Here is a 21,036-nt window from a genome sequence, read left to right as displayed (position 1 = left end):
GTAATTAGAAGTGGTGGCAAGAATATGGTTTTCAATATTAGTAGGCAAATTTTCTAAATGAATTCCTTTTCCTCTGCTTGTTTTGAAACAAAACAAACAAATTCCATCTTGGAACATGCTAAGAATCCTGAGTAATTCACTATCAGAAGAAAGTTTTACCAAGGACTTTTCATCTGAATTTTAAGAATGTAAAAAGGCCATAAAAGCAGAAAAATTATATATCCAAGTTTGTTCCAAGTTCCTGGTCACCTTGAAAACTATCCCTGTGCTTTGATCATTCTTTGTGTAGCCAATCTATTATCTTCCCAACAACTCACCATGACAAAATGCATGACTAACATCATCCACCTACACAGTCAAGATGCTCCTGCGTTGCCTTTGGCATTGAAACATGGCCCATAAACACCCAGGATTAATTACAAACTCAAGACCACAGCTGTTCAAAGGTAGCCGCTGCAGAAAGCTAAAGTCTATCCTCCTCACAGTAGCTACAGGGTTCTTTTCAAACTTTGGATCATGTCATTTCTATACTCAAATTTTTCCAGTGGTTTCCTGTCTCAGAATAAAATCCTCCCCATGGCATGCAAGTGTCACCCTCAACTTTCATCTTTGACCACTCCCTGGACTGTCCATTCTTCTCTTGTTACATTGGCCTACTTTTCGATCCTTCACTCAGCAACTGTACCCCCAATTGAGAGTCCTTGCGTTTGTTGGTTCCTCTCTTTCTTCTTTCTTCAGATGACAGAGTGGCTTACCTCTGCACTTCATTCAGGTCTCTGCTCAAATGTCCCCTCCTCGGAGAGCCCATCCTTGAAATACTAACCCTTCCTCAAACCATCACTCTTTTCCCTCACCCAGATATATTTTTCCTCTAGCACTTTGCCGAGATACCCCAGGACATATTTATTTTCACTTGCTAGATACATCTCCCCCTAAATATAAATTTCAATATAGTCATGGACTTCGTTATGTTCACACGAAGAACTGTGTGGATTAAGCAGACACCCAACAAATATTTACTGACAAAAAATCCATTGGAACAAACAACTGCATGCTTTCACATTTCACTCAGAAATTGTACTTATTTATGTATTTTCAAATTTGGAGGAATTTCTTTTTAAAAATTTACTTGTTATTAAATTTATTGGGGTGACGTTGGTTACTGAAATGATATAGGTTTCAGCTATATGATTCTATAGTGCATCTGTATATTGCGTTGTGTGTTTACCTTAGACTGCAACAGGTAACACATGACTTTCTTGTCTTTTTATCAAGACTATTCTGTCTTGCTTGCATGATAATAAAATTGCATTTCACTTTAGTCACAACCTTATTTAGGTTTGAATTACCTGGCCAAGCTCCATGCCTTCTCCTGGTTCACATACAAAAGTATGAAATGCCTACTTCTTTATACACTTTACATTATACTTTACACTGCAATGCTTTATTCTTAATATTTTATTTATATTCATAATGTATAACATATATTAACTTCACAAATTAATACTTCTGAATTGTTCCACCATTAAGACATATTGCAAAGATTGTGTCACAATGCATTGAGGCAGTTTAAGCTAAAATTAAGAGAAAAATAAACACACTAAAAAAAACACTATGCCCTTTAATACTAAATTGACTCCCAAAAACACTCTCATAGAAGCCAGCAATTATAATCTTTTACATTTTATATTTCACTGCACTCAACTCATCTTTTATATCAGTTTATCTGATTTTTTGGTGCACTGAGTGAAACCTAATAGAGACATATTATAAAATAATTAAAAGGAAAAGATCAGTTTATATTTTCAATCTTAAAGGCAAAAGGTATTGAATGTAGTACTTTGCTAATTTAGCCACTGTTATGATTTTAGGTGAAAACAATTCAGATTAAGTTATGTTAGCTTATATACTATAAAACATCATTAATTGTATATAATATTTTTGCCTATAGACCTTTTTTAATATAATCACAGTTTTTATTCTGTTTACTTTACAAATGATTAATTCAGCACCAGACAAGTATGAGAGATAATCTTTTATATATTATCTCAGCCCCCATTGAATTTCAACCTAAGGGTTTAATCAGGAATCTAAGTAAAATATACACATTTCAATTTGCACCAACCTTCTAGTCTAATTCATGTAAGGTGTGTTTTGCAGCATAGTCATCTAAATGATCTTCATTTCAAGCATGTAACTTTGGTTCCATCTCTCTCCCTGAGCCATCTAACTGAAGACTCAAGAAAGAACTAGCCATCATCTCTTTATTTGCCATCAAAATCAGTATAACATATGATGCAATCACTTCTTGGATGATTTTATCTATAATTTTCTTAGAAATGTTTATGAAGATCTTTGAGAATTTTTATGATTTCTTTTCTTTTATTATTTCAAATATTTACATATTTATTGCATCATTTCTTTTAGTATATTTTAAAAACATTAGAATCCAACTGTTATACTATACTCATTCTTAGATTTTCATAGCATTAATCTTTCTACATCACTCTGAATGTTTTATATAGTCTTTGTTTTGTTTTACCTATTACTTATTTTCCACGGTACCTTATAATATCTACCTCTTGTACTTCATAACACAAAAATTTTATTCCTATGTGGGAGGTGGGCCATAGAACAAATATATCAGTTCTTGCACAGAAAGTAAACTATTTTTCAGAAAAGTTTTAAAGTTATAAAAAAAGGCAATACAAATAATTAACATGTTTAGTAAATAAGAATAAAGTACAATTATGTGTGTTGATATGAAAAATACCCAAGAAACAGTTTAAGTGAAAAAATCAAGCTATAAAACAAAATGTATCTGTATATAAAAATAACATATATGATTACATAAAAACATAAAAATGCTTAGGATATAAAGTTAGAATAAAAAGTATACATTTTATAAAAATACTAGATGCCTGGTGCACAAAAATTTGCGCATGGCGGGGGGGAGGGGGGAGTCCCCTCAGCCTGGCCTGTGCCCTCTCACAGTCTGGAACCCCTCAGGGGATGACCACCTGCTGGTTTGGGCCCACTCTCCAGGGGATTGGGCCTAAGCTGGCAGTCAGACATCCCTCTGGCAGCCCGGGAGCCCTCGGGGGATGTCCACTTGCCAGCGGGGAGCAGACCTAAGCTGCAGTCGGACATCCTTAGTGCTGCTGAGGAGGCAGGAGAGGCTCCCACCACCACCACTGTACTGGCAGCCATCAGCCTGGATTGTGGCTGTGCAGACACCTTCTGTGGGAGCGCACTGACCACCAGGGGACAGCTCCTGCATTGAGCATCTGCCCTCTGGTGGTCAGTGTGTGTCATAGTGATCAGTCATTCCCAGTCATTCTGCTGTTAGGGTCAGTTTGCATATTACCCTTTTACTATATAGGATAGAGGCCTGGTGCACGGGTGGGGGTCTGCTGATTTGCCCTGAAGCGTGTCCCAGGTCAGGGTTGGGGTCCCGCTGGGGTGCCTGGCCAGTCTGGGTGAGGGGCTGATGGCTGTTTGCAGCTGGTTACACCCCCTTCAGGGTGGGGGTCCCCACTGGGGTGCCTGGCCAGCCTGGGTGAGGAGCTGATGGCTGTTTGCAGCTGGTCACACCCCCTTCAGAGTGGGGGTCTCCATTGGGGTGCCTGGCCAGCCTGGGTGAAGGGCTGATGGCTGTTTGCAGCTGGTCACACACCCTTCAGGGTGGGGGTCCCCACTGGGGTGTCTGGCCAGTCTGGGTGAAGGGCTGAGGGCCATTTTCAGCCTGGCCAAGCTTCCCCAAGCAACAGAAGCTCCCAGCCTCTCCTTTTTTCTTTTTTCCCCCTGGGATTTATTTACCTTCTATAATTGAAACTTTGTAACTTGGGGCCAGGGCTTGGCTTCCTCCATCACCAGGGGCAACCCAAGTCTCCAGCTCCTTGGCCACTGCTGGCTGAAAGCAGGTTTCTGGGTTTGTTTAGCTTCTATAATTGCAACATTGTTGCTTAGACTGGAGTTCAGAGCTGGGCCACGACAAGCAGGGAACTTTGGCTTCCTCCATCACTGGAGCAAGCATACCTCCTGCTCACTTCAGCTGTGTGGCTGCCGGTCTCCATCTTGGTTGGGTTAATTTGTATATCCTGCTGATTAGCCAATGGGAAGCATAGCGGAGGTATGTTTAATTACCATGTTTGTCTATTATTAGGTAAGATGACAACATAACTTTGTAAGCCCTAAGTTTAGAAATAAAAAGTCTGACCAAATGTTAAAAGTGAGTTTTTGTGTGATAAGTTTATGGGTAATTTTTTTAAAACTACCTTTCCCTATTTTCTAAATGTTTCTAAGCTGTTCATGAAAAATGAATACTGATAAAGGGACTCAGTACGTATATTAGAGCTTAAGAAAGATTGTCACAAAACTTTCAATCTAGTCTGAACCTTAATAAAAAGATAATAAAATATTTCAAATTATAGATGTTATCAAGTTAAGAACACAGAGTTCCCATCATATTTGAGGAAAATAATAAGTGTACACACGTACACTTCACAAATCCAGAAAAAAAGAAAACCCACTCTCTTCCACGTGACATAATCCTATCAGTGTTTCTGCTAGTCTATCCATTGCCAAAATACAGCCTATATGTGTGCATCTTACTTTACAAAAAAAAAAAAATGTTTACTTTTATCAATCCAGGTAAACAGTCTAGTTAACTGAAGTGGAAATAAAAATAATAATGTCAATGTTACTACTGAATTTTAGTATCTCTACCTTTTTTGATCAGCAGCTTGCCAAATTGTACACATTTTCTTGATTCTATATTATATATACCTGAATTGAACAATGAAATCCAATATCAAAGATTTGAGTTATTTTATAAAAGTTTTAAATATCTATAATAATAAAAGCATAATATGCTAATTAAACCAGACAGCTGAACGACCTTCTGGACGAAGCCAGGGCTGCGAGGGCCAAGCCCCTTGCATGAATTTCGTGCACCAGGTCTCTAGTATTTTAATAAGAATTCTAGCTCATCTATGGCAAAATCCTCTTGACAATGTTGGAGATATTTGTGTTATAATCCTAGGGCAGAGGTTGGCAAACCTTTCTGTAAAGGTTCAGAGAGTGAATACTTAGGGCTTTGTGGGCCACAGGGTCTCTGTTGCAACCACTTCACTTTGCCCTGGTAGTGCAAAAGCTGCCATGGGGAATATGTAACTGAATGAGCATGGCTCTTTTCCAATAAAACTTACAGTATTTGTAACACTGACATTTGAATTTAATATAATTTTCACATTACAACGTATTTTTCTTCTTTTGAATTTTCCCCCAACCATTAAAAAATAAAATTAGCTCAAAGGCAATACAGAAGGAAAGGCACTAGGCAAGATTTGGCTCATGGGCTGAAGTTGTACACTGTTCATTCTGGAGTTTATTTTTTAACTTCTTTGAAGGTTATATCTTCTGCTGTATCCCACTGTCTTGGATGCTTTTATCCTCCTCTATTTCACCTTCAAAATCATATTTAACCTTTAAAGGTTTCTTCAACAGGTCCTTCACAAAACCTTTGGTGTCTTTAACCAAATGGGACTTCTCTCCCTTTGAAATCCCATAGCATTTGTACCTTCTATGGTTTTACATATGGCTACTGAGCTTTGTCCAGTTACTGGTGTGCCAAGCCTTCCTTTCAACATTTTATGGGGGGAATCCTCTCTTACACATGTCTTATTGACGATGGTGCCCTGTACATAATAGCAGGTCAATAATAACGGTTGAAGTGAACAATGACCTTGTCAATTCCTAGATGTAGGTCCCCATGGTTTGATAACAGCTTTTAAGGTTCTAAAAGAAATATGGACATGAAAAGTGTTTATAACTTTTAAGACAGATGGGTTTTTAGTAATATTTAAATGTGAAAACAAATTCTATCTTGGAATCAAGTAGAATGCCCACCAGGTTGGCTAAGGAGAGAGATGAGCGAGAGCACAGGGAAAGGATCGATCGAGATGAGAGTTACAGGGCACAGGGTGCTTGCTACAGGAGAGCTAAATGTCTGGCAGGCACTATCGGACTGTTCACAGGACATAACTCAGTTTTTTTCACTGTCTTCCTAAAGTTGAGAAAAGTAGCAGACCTTTCATGTGTCTAAGGTACTGGGACTTGATTGTTCTGGGATACTCCCCCTCTTCCCTGTCAAATGGAACTGTCTTACATACCCAGGAACCCCCTGGGCCAGGAAATTTCTAAGCTTCAGAGAAGAACTCAAAGTGAGGTTTGGAGGTTTCTATGAAATGTTTGTATTTTTTATCTAAATCTAACCATGTTTATTGAACAGATACAATAGGACATTTTTTGAAACTGGGACAGCTCTGCTTAAATTCAAATCCTAGGAATGTTTATTTGCCTTATATCCTTACAAATTTACCTCCTCTAGCTATGATTTTGTCATCTGTAAAAAAAAAAAAAAAAAAGATGATAATGGGACCTAACTTACGGTGATTGAGCTGTTGTGAGGATTAGATGAGTTAATATATGCAAGTGCTTAGAACTGATACATGGTAAGCACCCATCAATGTTAGCTCTGGATGTCTATGCATGCGTATATAGCTAAAGACACACAGCATTGCTGGCATTAACCTCTAAAATGCCACACACACACCCTTGTCTTCAAGACACCTGCTGGGTTTTATTTGATTCTTGAGATAGAATTACCATAGGAAGGCATTTACAGAAAATAGGAAACAGGCTATATAAGAATTATCAAGTTATTTTTTAAATGCAATAGAAGGAAAACAGCAAGCTGAAAATACATGTATGATTATGTGACAAAGAGAGAAATAGGACACAATCCAATCCCCCTGGCATTATCACAAGAGTATTTCCCAAGCGTTGGCAGAATGCAGTGACCAAAATCAACTTCCATGCATGGGGACAATGGCAGGCCAACTCAATGGCCATACTTACCACCTCTCTCCACCCTACAAAGACCTGCCTTTTTGTCCTTCCCCTTAGCAGTGCTTCCTTTCCTAAGCTTATTCCTGTAATTTTTCTTTTCTTCCTTGGAAACATGTTCCCGGGACTTCTCAGATAAGCCCTCTGCAATCACTTGGGTTCTATTTTCTGTTTCTTCTTCAAGAACGTTCTCCAAGCTTTCCTCTCTTGGCAGAGTCTTGATCTCTACATCTGCTTTTATGATTTTTTGATCTTCAATTTCTAAGGAATCCTCAGTGGGAAGGTGTGATTTTCCTGGCTCATCATTTTCACTCAACTCCTGAGAAGATGAACTTCTGACACTTTCGTCTGCACTGTCTTCAGCATGCGCTTCCCTGTCCTCCAGGACAGACTCATCTTCACTGCAGCTAGAGTAGGGGTGACTTCTGCACGAGGAGGACGACGCCGTTTTTATGTCTACAAAAGTAAAATGGTGGGTGTCATTGTTTTTATAAAGTAATTGATTTAACTATGGGAATTATGTTAATAACTAATCTTACTAAAATTAGTTAGTAGAAAAAGTTTAGTAGATTTGATACCCTTTCCCTATATGTTCTACATAGTTGCCATGATTTAAAAAAACAAAACACCTGCGTAATCTGTGAGTCTATAGAAGTTTTCAGCAGGAAATCACATTTAACTAAAAATTAATGTATTTTTTAGAATGCCATTTTATTGGAAAACTTTTCTAAGTATATCTTGTTATAGAAAAAAACAATAAATTTTTGAAATGATGCGTGTGTGTGTGTGTGTGTGTGTGTGTGTGTGTGTAGAAGAAGATGTATTCAGGTTCCCCAGAAGCAAATGCTGAGATGAGGATTCATGGATAAGTGATGTATCAAGGTTATGAATGTTCCAGGAGAAACTCTTACAGGTGTGGGGGAACAGGATAGGGAATGGACGAAGTCAATCAAAAGAGCTATTTCAAGTAACATTTGAACAGTCTTATCTCACAGGGACCTCCGAAGTCTAAATTATAGTAGCATTTTGCCTCCCTCGAAGGAGGAGTTGGATTTCATACTCTGGTCTAGTTCACCCCAGGGGTGTGTAAGTTCCTTGGCACTCCTAGGTTCTTTGCCTCAAGATGAAACAACTCCAGTTGCCCACGGATATAAAGAGGGCAGAGGGTGCAGAAGCTGGGGATAGGCACACTGAATCTTTAAAAGAGATTCTAGGAGATCCAGGCAGTACCTTTAGGTGTTACTACAGATATGCAATCTAAAGACTTAACATAACCAAACCTTCTTTTAGTAATTACTACCCCAAAAAACTTTTAAAAAATCTCCAGGAAAGTGACATACACACTGAATCTTAGGATGATGAACAGCCTAACCTCCAAGTCACGGCATATGCTGCTGAGGACCAGAGAAATACAAACTTGTTTTTAATTTTTAACCAATATATATGTTTATAATTGTTTTTAATAGAATATATTTTCAAATGTAGTATCCTACTGTTGCAGGTTGCCTAGCTTTCTTATTTTCTCTTTTCTGTGTGCTCCTTACTCTTTTTTCTGTTTCTTTTACTTTTGCTTGGCAGCTACACAGATGGCTGTAGCAGTTGATGCAGAGTTTAAGGGAAGAATTATCTGTCTTCACTCTTATTCTTTTCCCTCAGTCCCGCCAGCCCCAACAGCTTCCATGACAGGTCTTAGCATTTTAAGTATAGTCTCAGAGACATATCAGAGTTTCCACAAAGATTCGAGAGACGCTGCACAGCAGTAAATAACAAACTCTGGAAAGCCTTTAAGCAACAGAACCCCTTAAGTACAATTCCATTTATTCTTATCTCCCAACCACCTTGACAGGTACCAGATGACCACAGTTTGTCAAAGGAATCACATACTTTAGCTTCTTATTCTTTATCTCCACTTTATGAAATCAGGATATGCTGTTTTTCCTATTAGTTCAAAAACTTTAGAGATGATAACCTCCCCCTCTCTCAAGCATCTCAAATTTGTTTTGTTTTCAATAAAAAACAACTCCAGTTGACTAGTGGTTTGGTCAATGGCATTCATTAATTGCACAATAAGCTAGGGCACAAGGTCATACTTGTTCCAAACTTCCAAAAATATTCATGTCTACCACCTCAATAGTGTCATGATGAGTCCCACTTTGGCTCTAAGCATTGTTCACTAATAAATAAATAAAAAGAGTGCTTCTCTGTATTGCTTTAGTAGCTTCTGTTAATCGTTTGATTTCCAAAGGCTAAAACACGCTCTGGTTCCATTTTGAGTTAGTCCTTTGGAGAATGAATGGCCTCGAAGTGGTGAGGGTGGCTGACCTCCCATTTAAACTCATTTCAGCTTTTGCGTTTCTCTAACCTCACCATATAATTTTGCTTCACTCTCATTCTTTACTCTCATTTTCATACAGACACTGGGGCAAGACTTGGCATATAAAAAAATGCTCAAAATGTGTTAAAGCCATGGAATTGTATTTTTCAACACTAATTTTATTTATTTTCTTAGAAATAAAGCAAGTTTTATATAAAGGAACTTTGAAGGTATATGTGTGAATGTTTTTGTCATTAACAGGGAAAAAGTAATCTCAGAGGCATGTTGGAAATCAACGCAGCCTCCCACCCAATTCCATTTGTCTCTCCAGTGTTCGCTCCAGGTATTGATGCTGAAACCATCTGCTCTTAGTCTTCATGGTAAAAAAAAAAAAATGATGTGCACGTGTTGCCTGAGACCTTGGCTAAAGCCAGCAAGTGTGGTGCCCTGTTCCAAGACCTAAGCAGGATCTCTGACCTCTCTCTCTACCTTCAGTCAGTCACTAAATCCTTCACTGTCCTCCCTTTTCATGTCATTGATAACTATTCATTGATAACTTTCTTCTTCTGCATCACCACTATTTTATACAGCATGAGACAGAAAAATTTATTTTTTTTAAATATATTTTATTGATTTTTTACAGAGAGAAAGGGAGAGAGATAGAGAGTTAGAAACATCGATCAGCCGCCTTCTGCACATCTCCTACTGGGGATGTGCCCGCAACCAAGGTACATGCCCTTGACCGGAATCGAACCCGGGACCCTTCAGTCCGCAGGCCGACGCTCTATCCACTGAGCCAAACCGGTTTCGGCAAGAGACAGAAAAATTTAGATCACCCAGTGACATACCATTTATCCCAACTCAGTGGACTCAATACTCTTCTGAACTCTAATATGAATTATGTATCTCTTTCCCATTCCTTAGTCTAAAGGATTGACTAAGCAAAACCTACATAAATTCTGCTCCTATTTTCTTCAAATTAACTATGACACATGAATTTATATTTATACTATTACTTGTATTAATACTTCTATGTTGATTATATTTATACCTATAAAAATCTGTTTATAATATATACACAGTATATATTATATATACTGTGTTTCAGTCAATATTTTCATGTACAATAATGCTAATTAGACAAGTGCTTTGCATTCAGTATTGTCAAATGAATATAGGCTTAATGAATAAATAGAAATCATGAAATTTCATCTATGAACAGTAACTAGTTATTAGTATTATGGGAGAGCATATAGCTTCATACTGATCATTCATTACTCAATTCATCAATGAGAAATATATACATTACTTTGTAATAATAAATATTTACAGGTAAATGTAGACATAGCAGGAAGGAAAGAAAAAGAAAAAAAAAAGCCTAAAAGTTCCTTCATCTTTACCTCTAATTTCACTTTATAAACGTTAAAACAAACGCTTAAAATACTGAGAAAATAATAAAATCATGTGTCACATTGTGCTACTGCCTAAGTCTTTTTACATTTATCCATTAATCTAGCCAAACAGCCTGGCATTCCATAAGATTTTATTGGGTACCTGGGCAGTGCCTTTGCTTCGAATCTCAAAGCTATAAAAAAATACTTCATGGAAAGTATTTTATGTAAACTAAAAGATGCTGCTGCATTTAAATATCTACCATGACTTCCTACTTTGACAACTGAAAAAGTAAATATAAATTAAGTGTGGGGAGGCACAGGACTTGGTGGGAGAGTCTGTAAGAAGGATTCTTTGCAAGGTCGGAGGCCTCTGGGAGACCTTGCTGAAGGTCTCGATCCCCAGTTATTTTACTGGAATCTTTATGTTTAAGCTCTAAAATATCCTTGCTTAAAGGATGCATATATTTTCTGAAAGATGCTTACCTTGCTGATAGTATTCAACAGTTAATTTTAGTTCAAGCTGTTGTTACAGTAAAAGCCTAAGAAGGCAGGTGAATGAGGCTACTTGGTGGCTACAGCCAAGTAGTCCCTTAGCCTCTCTTTCACAGAAACATGTGTCAGAGTAATCATTCATCCATCGTTCAGGGTCTGCTGGTCAGTCCTGGCAATTAAGGAATTCTTACCATTAAGAAAAATTAAAGTTTGACTAATCATGCAAAAATGACACATATAGACTTTGACCAAAAGGTCTTCTACAATCTTCCCTTAATATTTTCTGGCCCAACCAGCAGACAAGTTACACTGAAGTTCACAGAGTGTAGTTTCATAGCATGTATAATATCATATTGAGGAGCAGCCTTCCCTCATATGCATCTCTTCAAGCCCATAGGCCAAGAAATGAAGAGAAAGATCCTTGAAGTCTGTAAGTCAAATAAACAGAATATTTTTATGACTCTGGGATTTTAAATTTCTATACGGCCTATTTGGTCAACAGACTGGAAAATAGCACAAGGGAAATGTTATCTTTTTTATTAATAAAAATATTTGCTTTAATTTTTAAGTTCTTCTCTTTGCATTCTAGGAATGAACACTGTCTCCCCACTCCCCACTCCCTTCTCACATCTTTCTCATAAGGAACTACTTAGTCTTTAGCTGTTACTCATAAGCACTATCATCTAAACTGTCCATAAAAGGATGAACGTATATTCTCAGTATCATGACACTGTCCCCTCAACCTTACAATATTCATTACAACAATATATTTTCATTTGGCCAATTAGCAGCTGGGGTTGCCAACACAAATGCAGAGAAAGGGAAGCTGTCCTTCTTTATAAACGATGGGAAGTCTCACACATCATTCCTAAAGCAGGGTCTTCTCTGAGTCAGCTCTCAGTCCCTAGCACTCTATCACTCACACCCTGTTCAGCACGGTGTATTCATCAAGGACGGCGGTGCAATTGTTAGCTGGCAGTTTAAATGGGGCCAACTTGTCACAAGAGTGACAGCCTGGGCAATTGTTTGCCCTCTGGGAACAGGTTCAGGCAGGTTCAAATGAAACACATCCAAATACTAAGAGCAAGATTCTTAATCATGTCAATAAAAGGGATGTACTGGTGTCTGGGATTCAGTGGTCACAATATGCCTCTTACGCTTTTGAAGATGAAGTGCTGTCTGGCTTTTCAGGAGAGTGTTCCAAGGAATCTATCATGACATTATCATTTTTAATACATGCTACTTGTTTGATGCATGAAATCTGTAATTCTGATATTCCACACACTAAAAGGCACGCTTTTAAATAACATAGGGTCAGGTTAACAAAACAAAGAGATAGAAAAATAAGCAAGCCTGACAGTGGAAGAAAGAAAGATTAACAAACACTTTATTTCATAATAATGTCAAAGTTTTGATGTAAATACCAAAGATACAAAGAAGCTCTAAAAGTATAGCTTAATCATATCATTATTGAAAATTAAGACAAAATTGTTGGCCAGTAAAATTATTGGCTCTTGCCTGACCGGCTTGGCTCAGTGGATAGAGCGTCGGCCTGCGGACTGAAGGGTCCCGGGTTTGATTCTGGTCAGGGGCATGTACCTTGGTTGCGGGCACATCCCCAGTGGGGAGTGTGCAGGAGGCAGCTGATCGATGTTTCTCTCTCATCGATGTTTCTAACTTTCTGTCCCTCTCCCTTCCTCTCTGTAGAAAATCAATAAAATAAATTTTTAAAATTATTGGCTCTTAAATTCCTCAACACTTATGGACTAGATTTTATACATTCTAATAGCTCTCACTACATATCTATTTAAAATATTCTACATTCTATATCTATATAATGCAGCGAAGTTTATAAAAAATTTTTCAATAAAATTCTAATAATAATCATAACTGTAACTAGATTTTATGACACTAACAAAAGTACCTTAGTGTTCTCGGTGTTAAAAAAATTAATTGTACTTGCTTAATATTTACAAAAGATCTTTTAGGAAATCACCTCTGTGAGCAATAACAAAGATAATATCTTAGCTTCTATAGGGTAATTAACTTAGATGTTATCAGTTCCTATAATTTGTGTGTTCTGAAATGGTATAATTACCTTGAGCAAAATTTAACACACAAAAAAAACATAAATATAAACCAAACTACTGAATGATAGAGTCTCATAAAGTAAAGACCTCAGTGAAGGCTGATGAAGTAGAATGTGTCAGAGGAGGAGGGGGATGAGCTGGAACTGAGCAAAAGGCCTGGGAATTTATTGGGAAGTCTATCCAGGGAGGAGAAACATGAACTTGGGTAAAATTTAAAAAACCTCCATTTCTATTTCCTCTGTTTAAAAATAAAACAAAACTAAAAAGAAACAAAAACAGAGACTAGAGAACAGGATTTTTAAAAGCTCAAGATAAATGGCTCTAAAATGTTTAATCTTAAGGCAATATAATCCTTTTATTGAGGGGATTTGCTTTAATTTCATATAAGCGGAGATTTTCTTATTTGGAGAAACATTATATTTGTATTTTCCAAAATTCAGGCTCTGCAGTTGGTAATGTGAGTTCTGGCTGTGAGAGTTACTTAATCTCACCATTTTTAAGTTAATTTGTAAAAGAGAGATAAAAAGAAAGTACCTGCTTATTGTTGGAGGTAAATCAGATAATTCATTGAAAATATTTAGCACAGTGCTTAGCACAAAATATAATCTTAATAAACAATAACTATAGAATGCCTTTCTAAACACAGAATTTCAATTATTTATATATAAGCAGTATTCAGGGTTAAAGCTTACATATCATTGTCAGTTATTATATGTCTACATGACTTAAGTTTTCCCTCCAAGGAAGATCCAAGTATTGCCTACACCCTCAGTTTGAACATAAAAAGAAAATTACTGTTAGAAAAAAATCTATCTGATTCAAGAAATCAAGCTGATTATGTAGCACAAAAATATCAGATGACCACATATTAAATAAATGTACTGAATCTTTATGAAACCAACACTTGCTAATTTCCCACCATTACTGAAGAATTTAAAAAATTGAGTCCTGTATTTTGAACCAGTTATATCTACATGCAAACACAGTTTCAATCCTTTTCCAGGTTCAAGTCATTTGTATAGTTTCTTTAAAATTTGATTCAGGTGACTCTACTTTTCCATAGAATTCTTTAACTTTCTCTATTTCAGATAGGACTATATACATAAACCCAATATTGACATTTGAATTGAGAAAATAACTTATATTAGGCACATGTAGAAACTTAAAATGTAAGTAGTAAGAGAATTTATAGAAAAGGTCTACTTTAAGACTTTATAAAAAAATATTTCAATGTTTGACCATTAATCTTGACTGGTTCTTTCAACTGTAATAAAAATTAGAGTAAATTTTGTTTTCAAGTTTACTGATAGGTAACACCATTCTAAATGTTTACATTATGTCTTACTCTTTACTTTGACTGTCAGAAAGTTTAGGATTAAATTTTTGGTTCAGGCATAGTCATGATTTCATCTCTTGTTCCTAGTAAAATTATCTTCTTTTTAACTCTAACTTCTGTTCTTTATCATCTTGTATATGTGTGCATGGAATTTTAGAATAGGCTTACTTGAGTTTTTTCTTAAAGAGAGCAGAACTATAAATATTTGCTTGGGTGATTACTTGATTACTTAATTTACTCTTATTTTATATTATCCTAATATAGTCCTTAAATTCAAACTTTTGAGATTTTATTAGAACAAATTTTGAGAGGTGAAAACAATGAGGAAAGTGAAGAGTAACTCAAAAATTCATCATAATATGACCTCATTCTCTAGTCTAAAGTAAATGGGTTCCTTGATTGGACATAACTTCCATGAATTAAAATCTTTAAAAAGGTCTTAAAAATTTAAGATATTCTCATATGATGAGGGTTTCTTTCTCTAATGGAAAGATCTGTGTTTTCCCTGAGACCATTCTAAGTTATTTTAGGCTTGAAGATTGTGTGGAGGCCACTTTTTCCAAGAGATAATCTTTTCATGAAACTAATATGCCATTATCATGTGTCCAAAGTAAATTGAGAAAAAAAAAAATGAACCTAAGACAGGAATCTTCAACTTTTTCTTTAACTGAGTATAAGCTACTGTTCATTTTTCCAGAGCCATAAAATGGTGTGTGTGTATGTGTGTGTGTGTTGTATAAGGGGGGATAGTTTAGGATAAAAAAAATAATTTTTTAAGTAAACAGCAGATGTGTCACTATAACTTTTACCTGACATCCAGCTAAAAAATCTTAGCAAACTAAGGAAAGAAGAAGGATTAAAGAGTCACTCCATAATTTGGATATTTACAGAAGACTGATTGATCAGCACCCTCTGGTTGGGGAAACATGCTCTAAACATTCCTTTAAAAGAAGATTATCTCATCTATAATAATAATAGAGGACTATGCAACTTGTCCAGGACAACTGTCACACCATCACAATAACAGTAAAGACCAAGCAGGCTGCGTGGGGCGACAAGGCTGGCGGGGGTGGGGGGGGTGGCAGTTAGGGGTGACCAGGCCGGCAGGGGGGGAGTTGGGGGCAGCCAGGCTGGCAGGGGGGGACAGTATGGGGCAACCAGGCCAGTGGGTGGGGGCAGTTGGGGGCAACCAGGCAAGCAGAGGGGGAAGTTAGGGACAATCAGGCCAGCAGGCAGAGGCAGTAAGGGGTGATCAGGCTGGCAGGCAAGTGAGCAGTTAGGAGCCAGTGGTCCTGGATTGTGAGAGGGATGTCCGAGGAGTCCAAGATTGGAGAAGGTGCAGGCTGGGCTGAGGGGACTCCCCCTACGCATGAATTTCATGCACCGGGCCTCTAGTCTATAATAATAAAAGTGTAATATGCTAATTAGACCAAACATCCTTCTGGACGATCTTCTGGACAAAGCTGGGGCTGCAAGGGAAGCCTGGGTCCTGGGTGCCAGAGGGAAGCTGGTGCTGGCAGCCAGGAGAAGGAAGGCCTACTCTTGCACAAATATCGTGCATTGGGCCTCTAGTTAAACATAAAGAAGAAAATTGGAATGCACACTTGTTCAACAGTCCATGTCATATGATAAACTAAATGACTTGCCTTGTTTATCTTCTTCCAATTCACTATCAGAGCATCCATCACTCTCATCTTTCACACTGTCATCAGCATCTGGTGCCTTCTGTGACGAGGTTTCACTGTCCTTTTCAGGGTCTAAATTATCTTTTTCATCGTCTGATGGTGACTTTGACATTTCATTCATTTGATCATCAGCCTGTCCTTCTTTATTAGCTTTCTCATCTTGTTTCTCCTCGTCTACTTCAAAATCTTCTTCATATTCTGAGGGGAAAAAATTATCCACTGTGAAAATGAAAATAGAATCCCTAACACGTAACCAAATTCACTTTAATGAGAACTATGATTCGATTATCTTCTTTTCTTGGGGTCTTTCTTCACTTCTATTTCACATAATTAGTGAACATGGAAAACTAACAGTGGATGATCAAAGATTGCAATCAGTTACATATAGAGGAGCACAAAAGAAATGAGGCTCCAAATGACATGCCTGAAACCTAATAAGAGTTCATTTACAAAAGCACATCATCTAACAATAACCAAAATGGACAAGAGAAGAACTTGATAGAAAACAATAAATTAGAAATAAATTAAAAAATGAAGAGAATAGGATCATAATAATGAAAGTTAATTTGTAGATCCAGTGAGGTCATATTTCATATAAAAATGTTCAAAATATTTGGATATCAAGTTAATGAATAGTGAAGTGGAAAAATGTAATTAATCAAATCCAAAGGCCCTAAGAAGTAACACTGTGAAAAGCACATTTTTTGAGAACCAAATGGACCTCAAGAAAAGGCATTATGAAGAATTCTATACCTAGGCCAGGACTGCAATCATATGCATTATTCATCCCTACAATCAATTAAATAATTATATTCCAAGGGTAAAAATTTGTGTAGAATAGAATATTACTGTCACAGCCACTAATTTGCTTCATTCCCTGCAGAGGTGCAAGAAGTCTGCAGCAGAAAAAGAAAATTGTCACATCATATGAACTCCAGCTGTCCCTTGTGGTTAGAAATGTTCACCTTTCATATTTAATTGTTCCCCTTTTTCTTTCACTAAAAAGTAACAATCTTGGAGTGACAACATGCTGAGGATAGAGAGCAAAAGGATTTCATGCAAAATCAATTAAGCAAATAAACAATTATCTTTAAGATGAAAATTACAGGGAAAGTAAAGGTTTCCCTATTTTGAATTTTTAGTTATTAGTTATTCCAGTGGTGGGGGCCTCTCAGATAAATACATGCGAGCTATCCACCCTGTCCAATGAAAGAAACTTAATTTAGAAATGCAAGCCCTATGTGTATTAAAAAAACCCTGTCAATGCAGAGAATGTATGAAGGAGATGTAAGAGGAAAAGTGAAATCAGAAACTTAAATAAAAGCAATGAGAATTCATCACAAGATTATTTTCATGAAAGAGATTTAATATGAAGAACATTAAGTGAGAATTATTATCAGTAAGAATTATAAAGTACGCAAGAAGATGAAGAATTTGGTTTATATTGCACGAAGCAAACAGGAAATAGAATGAAAACAAATGAATCTTTTGATTTAAATTTTCAGACCAAGTAATAGAATAATTCTTCACTGGGCCCAGTTAGCTATCAATCAATAAGCCTTTATATTGGAAGATAAAAGACATTACAGTAACACAACACGTACCATCAAGGAATCTCCACTTTTTGTGAGAAAATAAGACATACTTACAGAAGAGATATGTACTCATAATAGTTTGTATACATAGTCCTCAGTACTGTTTGTTTCAACATTATTGATCTCCATGGCAATGGATTTTTATATAGGGTTTGATTAATTATATGAAATAGTACAAAATGAGTGGAATGGAATCAAAGGGGAGCAGAAAGGCATTTGGGGATTGTGGAAAACTTTGTAAAAGGAGAAGTTTAGGCTAGCCACAGAATGCACACACAGGGAGAAACACACACATATATCACTTTACAGATATTTGCTCCTGGTCACAGGATAAGCAGGGGGCCAGACAGCACATGAGTGAATTAGGTAATTCCACCCACAATACTAGATAGTATTAATTCCATCAATGGGGGAAAGATGAGAGTTTTTGAGTCAGGCAGTCACCTGTCCAAGTCCCAGTTCAAACACTCACTAGCTGTGTGACTTAGGCACAAAAAGTCACACAATCTGCCTCAAAAAGCTGCGGTACTAAAAGCAATCAACCCTGGAACATGCTTAGAACAGTGCCACAGCCAGTAGGTGCCTACTCAATATTAGGCATTTAGTAGCAATAAGGATTGTGATTGGGGGATGGAGGGAGTTGGTTGTAGAACAAGAGAAATTACACACACAGTATGTGCTCTATATACACTTTGATGGAAGCACCAGCGATGTACAAATGTCCACAATTAGAACACAATTACAGTTATGTTATTGAAGCAGAGCAGAAAATTGAAGGAACATGTAGTGACCACACGAATAGTCCCTGCCTCCTATTTTGCAGGAGCTTCTGCGTTTTTCCCCAAAGTATGAAATGTAAGGTTTCTGTGGTTTTATTTTATGCACCATCATAGCATCTAAATATCAGCCTTCTGTGAACCACATTCTCTTAGCAATACAGCTCAAAGCATGTCTCCTTTGTATCATTGGCTCCCGTGTTTTTAATATGAATGAGCTGGTGCCATGCTTTCTGGATTCCTTTTCATGAATGCATTTTCTCCCCCGTCTCATCTTCCTGCTTCCTGAGATTTTAATTAGCTTGTTGTTTACCATCCTCACTAATGAGGAAGAGAGTCAGCACAAGGTCAACATCAATCCAGCTGCAACCCTCCCTCGCTGACCTCCTCAAGCTTCTCGTGCCCTTCCCATCAACCACTGTTCTGCGGAAAGCTGAAGCCTTGCTGCTGCTGTTTTATTCTTTTTTTTTTTTAATGGAAATGGGCAATTAAAGTCCATTAACTAGCCAACCCAGAAGAAAAATTTTGGAAAAGCTGTATTATAGGCATCAACTATCCTAACTCACAGCACTGGCCATGTTGGTTTGAGAGAGAATAAGTGAAGAAAACGAAAAGCCTCTACTGAACCTGGCTTTAATAAACATACAGGTCTTGAGAGTTAAAAACAAATGGGAAAACATCCCATTTGTGAATCTCCCTGTTATTGCTCTGGCTATAGATATTTCTAAATTCTCAGTCTAAGATAACAATAAAGACGAGAAGGGATCGTGGAGAGAGAGAGGCAACTGGGTCAAAGTGTTAGAAGGGAAAACTTTTGAAGATAGTCACATGATTTCAGTAACAAACAAGCATAGAATCCGGTGCCCACCAGCCCTGGGGTTACTGCCTTGGATTCCTGAAACCCTTGGGCAGCAACAAGATGGGGTGAGGAAGATACCGAGGATGTGAAGGAGGAGGAAAGAAAAGGGAAAGGCAGGGAGGGGAGGAGAGGAGAAAAGAAGAGGGGAGGAAAAGAATAAGAAAACAAAAAAGTGAACAGGTAGACTCTAGGACCCCATGCCTATGGCAACTGCTTCTACCTATGGAATACTCTACCACCGTACAATCATATAGATTGTGCCTACCCAATGCCATCAATAATCACCAGTATCACCAAAGCAAGTACTATGCATTCAAATAAAAAAAAAAAAAGCCATGGTCAGTGTGCTCAATAGTTAGAGCAGGGGTCCTCAAACTACGGCCCGCGGACCACATGCGGCCCGCCGAAAACATTTATCTGGCCCGCTGGGTGTTTTTGCCGCCGCTGCCTGTTGCTGAATTTGTACATAGTTGTGTTTTTTTTTAACTATAGTCCGGCCCTCCAATGGTCTGAGGGACAGTGAACTGGCCCCCTGTTTAAAAAGTTTGAGGACCCCTGAGTTAGAGCATCAGCCTGTGGACTGAGGGGTCACAGGTTTGATTCCCAATCAAGGGCATGTACTTGGTTGGGTTGCAGGTTCATTCCCCAGCCCGGTCAGGGTGGGTGCAGGAGGCAACCAATGGCTGTGTCTCTCACATCGGTCTCTCTCTCTCTCTCTCTCTCTCTCTCTCTCTCTCTCTCTCTCTCTCTCCTTCCCTCCCTTCCTTTGCGCCTTTTTCCCATTCACTGTCTCTAAAAAATAATCAATGGAAACATATCCTCGGGTGAGGATTAACCAAAAAAAACCCCAAATACTAAAAAACAAATAGGCAAAATTCTGTTTGGTTAGAATGTCTCTCTCTGCAGAAGTGAATAGCCTAGCCTCTAGTTCACGTACACAGCAGCCCTAAACTCCCCTTCCTCTCCTCTCTTCCTCAAGCAACTGCAGCCCCTGCAGAGTTCCGCCTGCCCTCCACTAAGGTAGGCGACACGGGGCCCCACGCAAAACAGTGGAGGAAGGTGGTCAGGGAGTCCTCACGTGTAATAGGAGCCCCTAAATGCCAGAACAGTGACAACATTTAATAAACAATTTTGCAAATTTCGATAATCACATTTGAAAGACTTAAGCAAAAGAACCACCGCAGTAACAACCGAACCCTGTGTCACCCGTTGCCTTACCGTATTTAAATATAGTTTCCTGGTCATCTTCCCAAACGTGTTGTTTTCCTTTACGTTCCATTTCTTCTACAGCAGTTCTTATATCTTCAACCCCTGTTTTTTCTTCGTCGGCTGAAAAAAAGACTGACGAGGTTTTGCTCCCCTCCATCTCATTCCTTCTTGGGACGATGTGTGCTCTATCCTTCCTCAGTTTCCCCTCACCCTTCGGTTCCTCTCTTTTCTCAAGACCTTTTTGTTTCCTAAGTTTTGGCGAAGTTGGTTTTTTGTCAAGGCCCATTGCAATAATGCACCTATGAAAAATATTAACATAGGATGTTTATTAACTTTTATGCATAGCAGAATGGAACTGCAAAGCTGTTAAATCACAT

At 37.8% G+C, this 21,036-nt stretch overlaps 1 protein-coding gene across 1 annotated transcript in view; it reads right to left on the bottom strand.

The window, feature by feature from the left end:
* Positions 1-21,036, bottom strand: part of ERICH3 (glutamate rich 3) — a 101,592-nt gene that overhangs the window by 12,887 nt on the left and 67,669 nt on the right. Inside the window, exons 10-12 of the mRNA XM_081086510.1 lie at positions 20,669-20,958; positions 16,182-16,418; positions 6,922-7,365 (exon numbers count right to left, since the gene is read on the bottom strand). Coding sequence (XP_080942636.1) covers positions 6,922-7,365; positions 16,182-16,418; positions 20,669-20,958 — 971 coding nt within the window. The remainder of the gene's footprint in view (positions 1-6,921; positions 7,366-16,181; positions 16,419-20,668; positions 20,959-21,036) is intronic.

Source organism: Myotis nattereri (assembly GCF_964212035.1).
Source record: "Myotis nattereri genome assembly, chromosome: 3".
Taxonomy (NCBI): Eukaryota; Metazoa; Chordata; class Mammalia; order Chiroptera; family Vespertilionidae; genus Myotis; species Myotis nattereri.
This window is presented reverse-complemented; position numbering and strand designations above follow the sequence as displayed.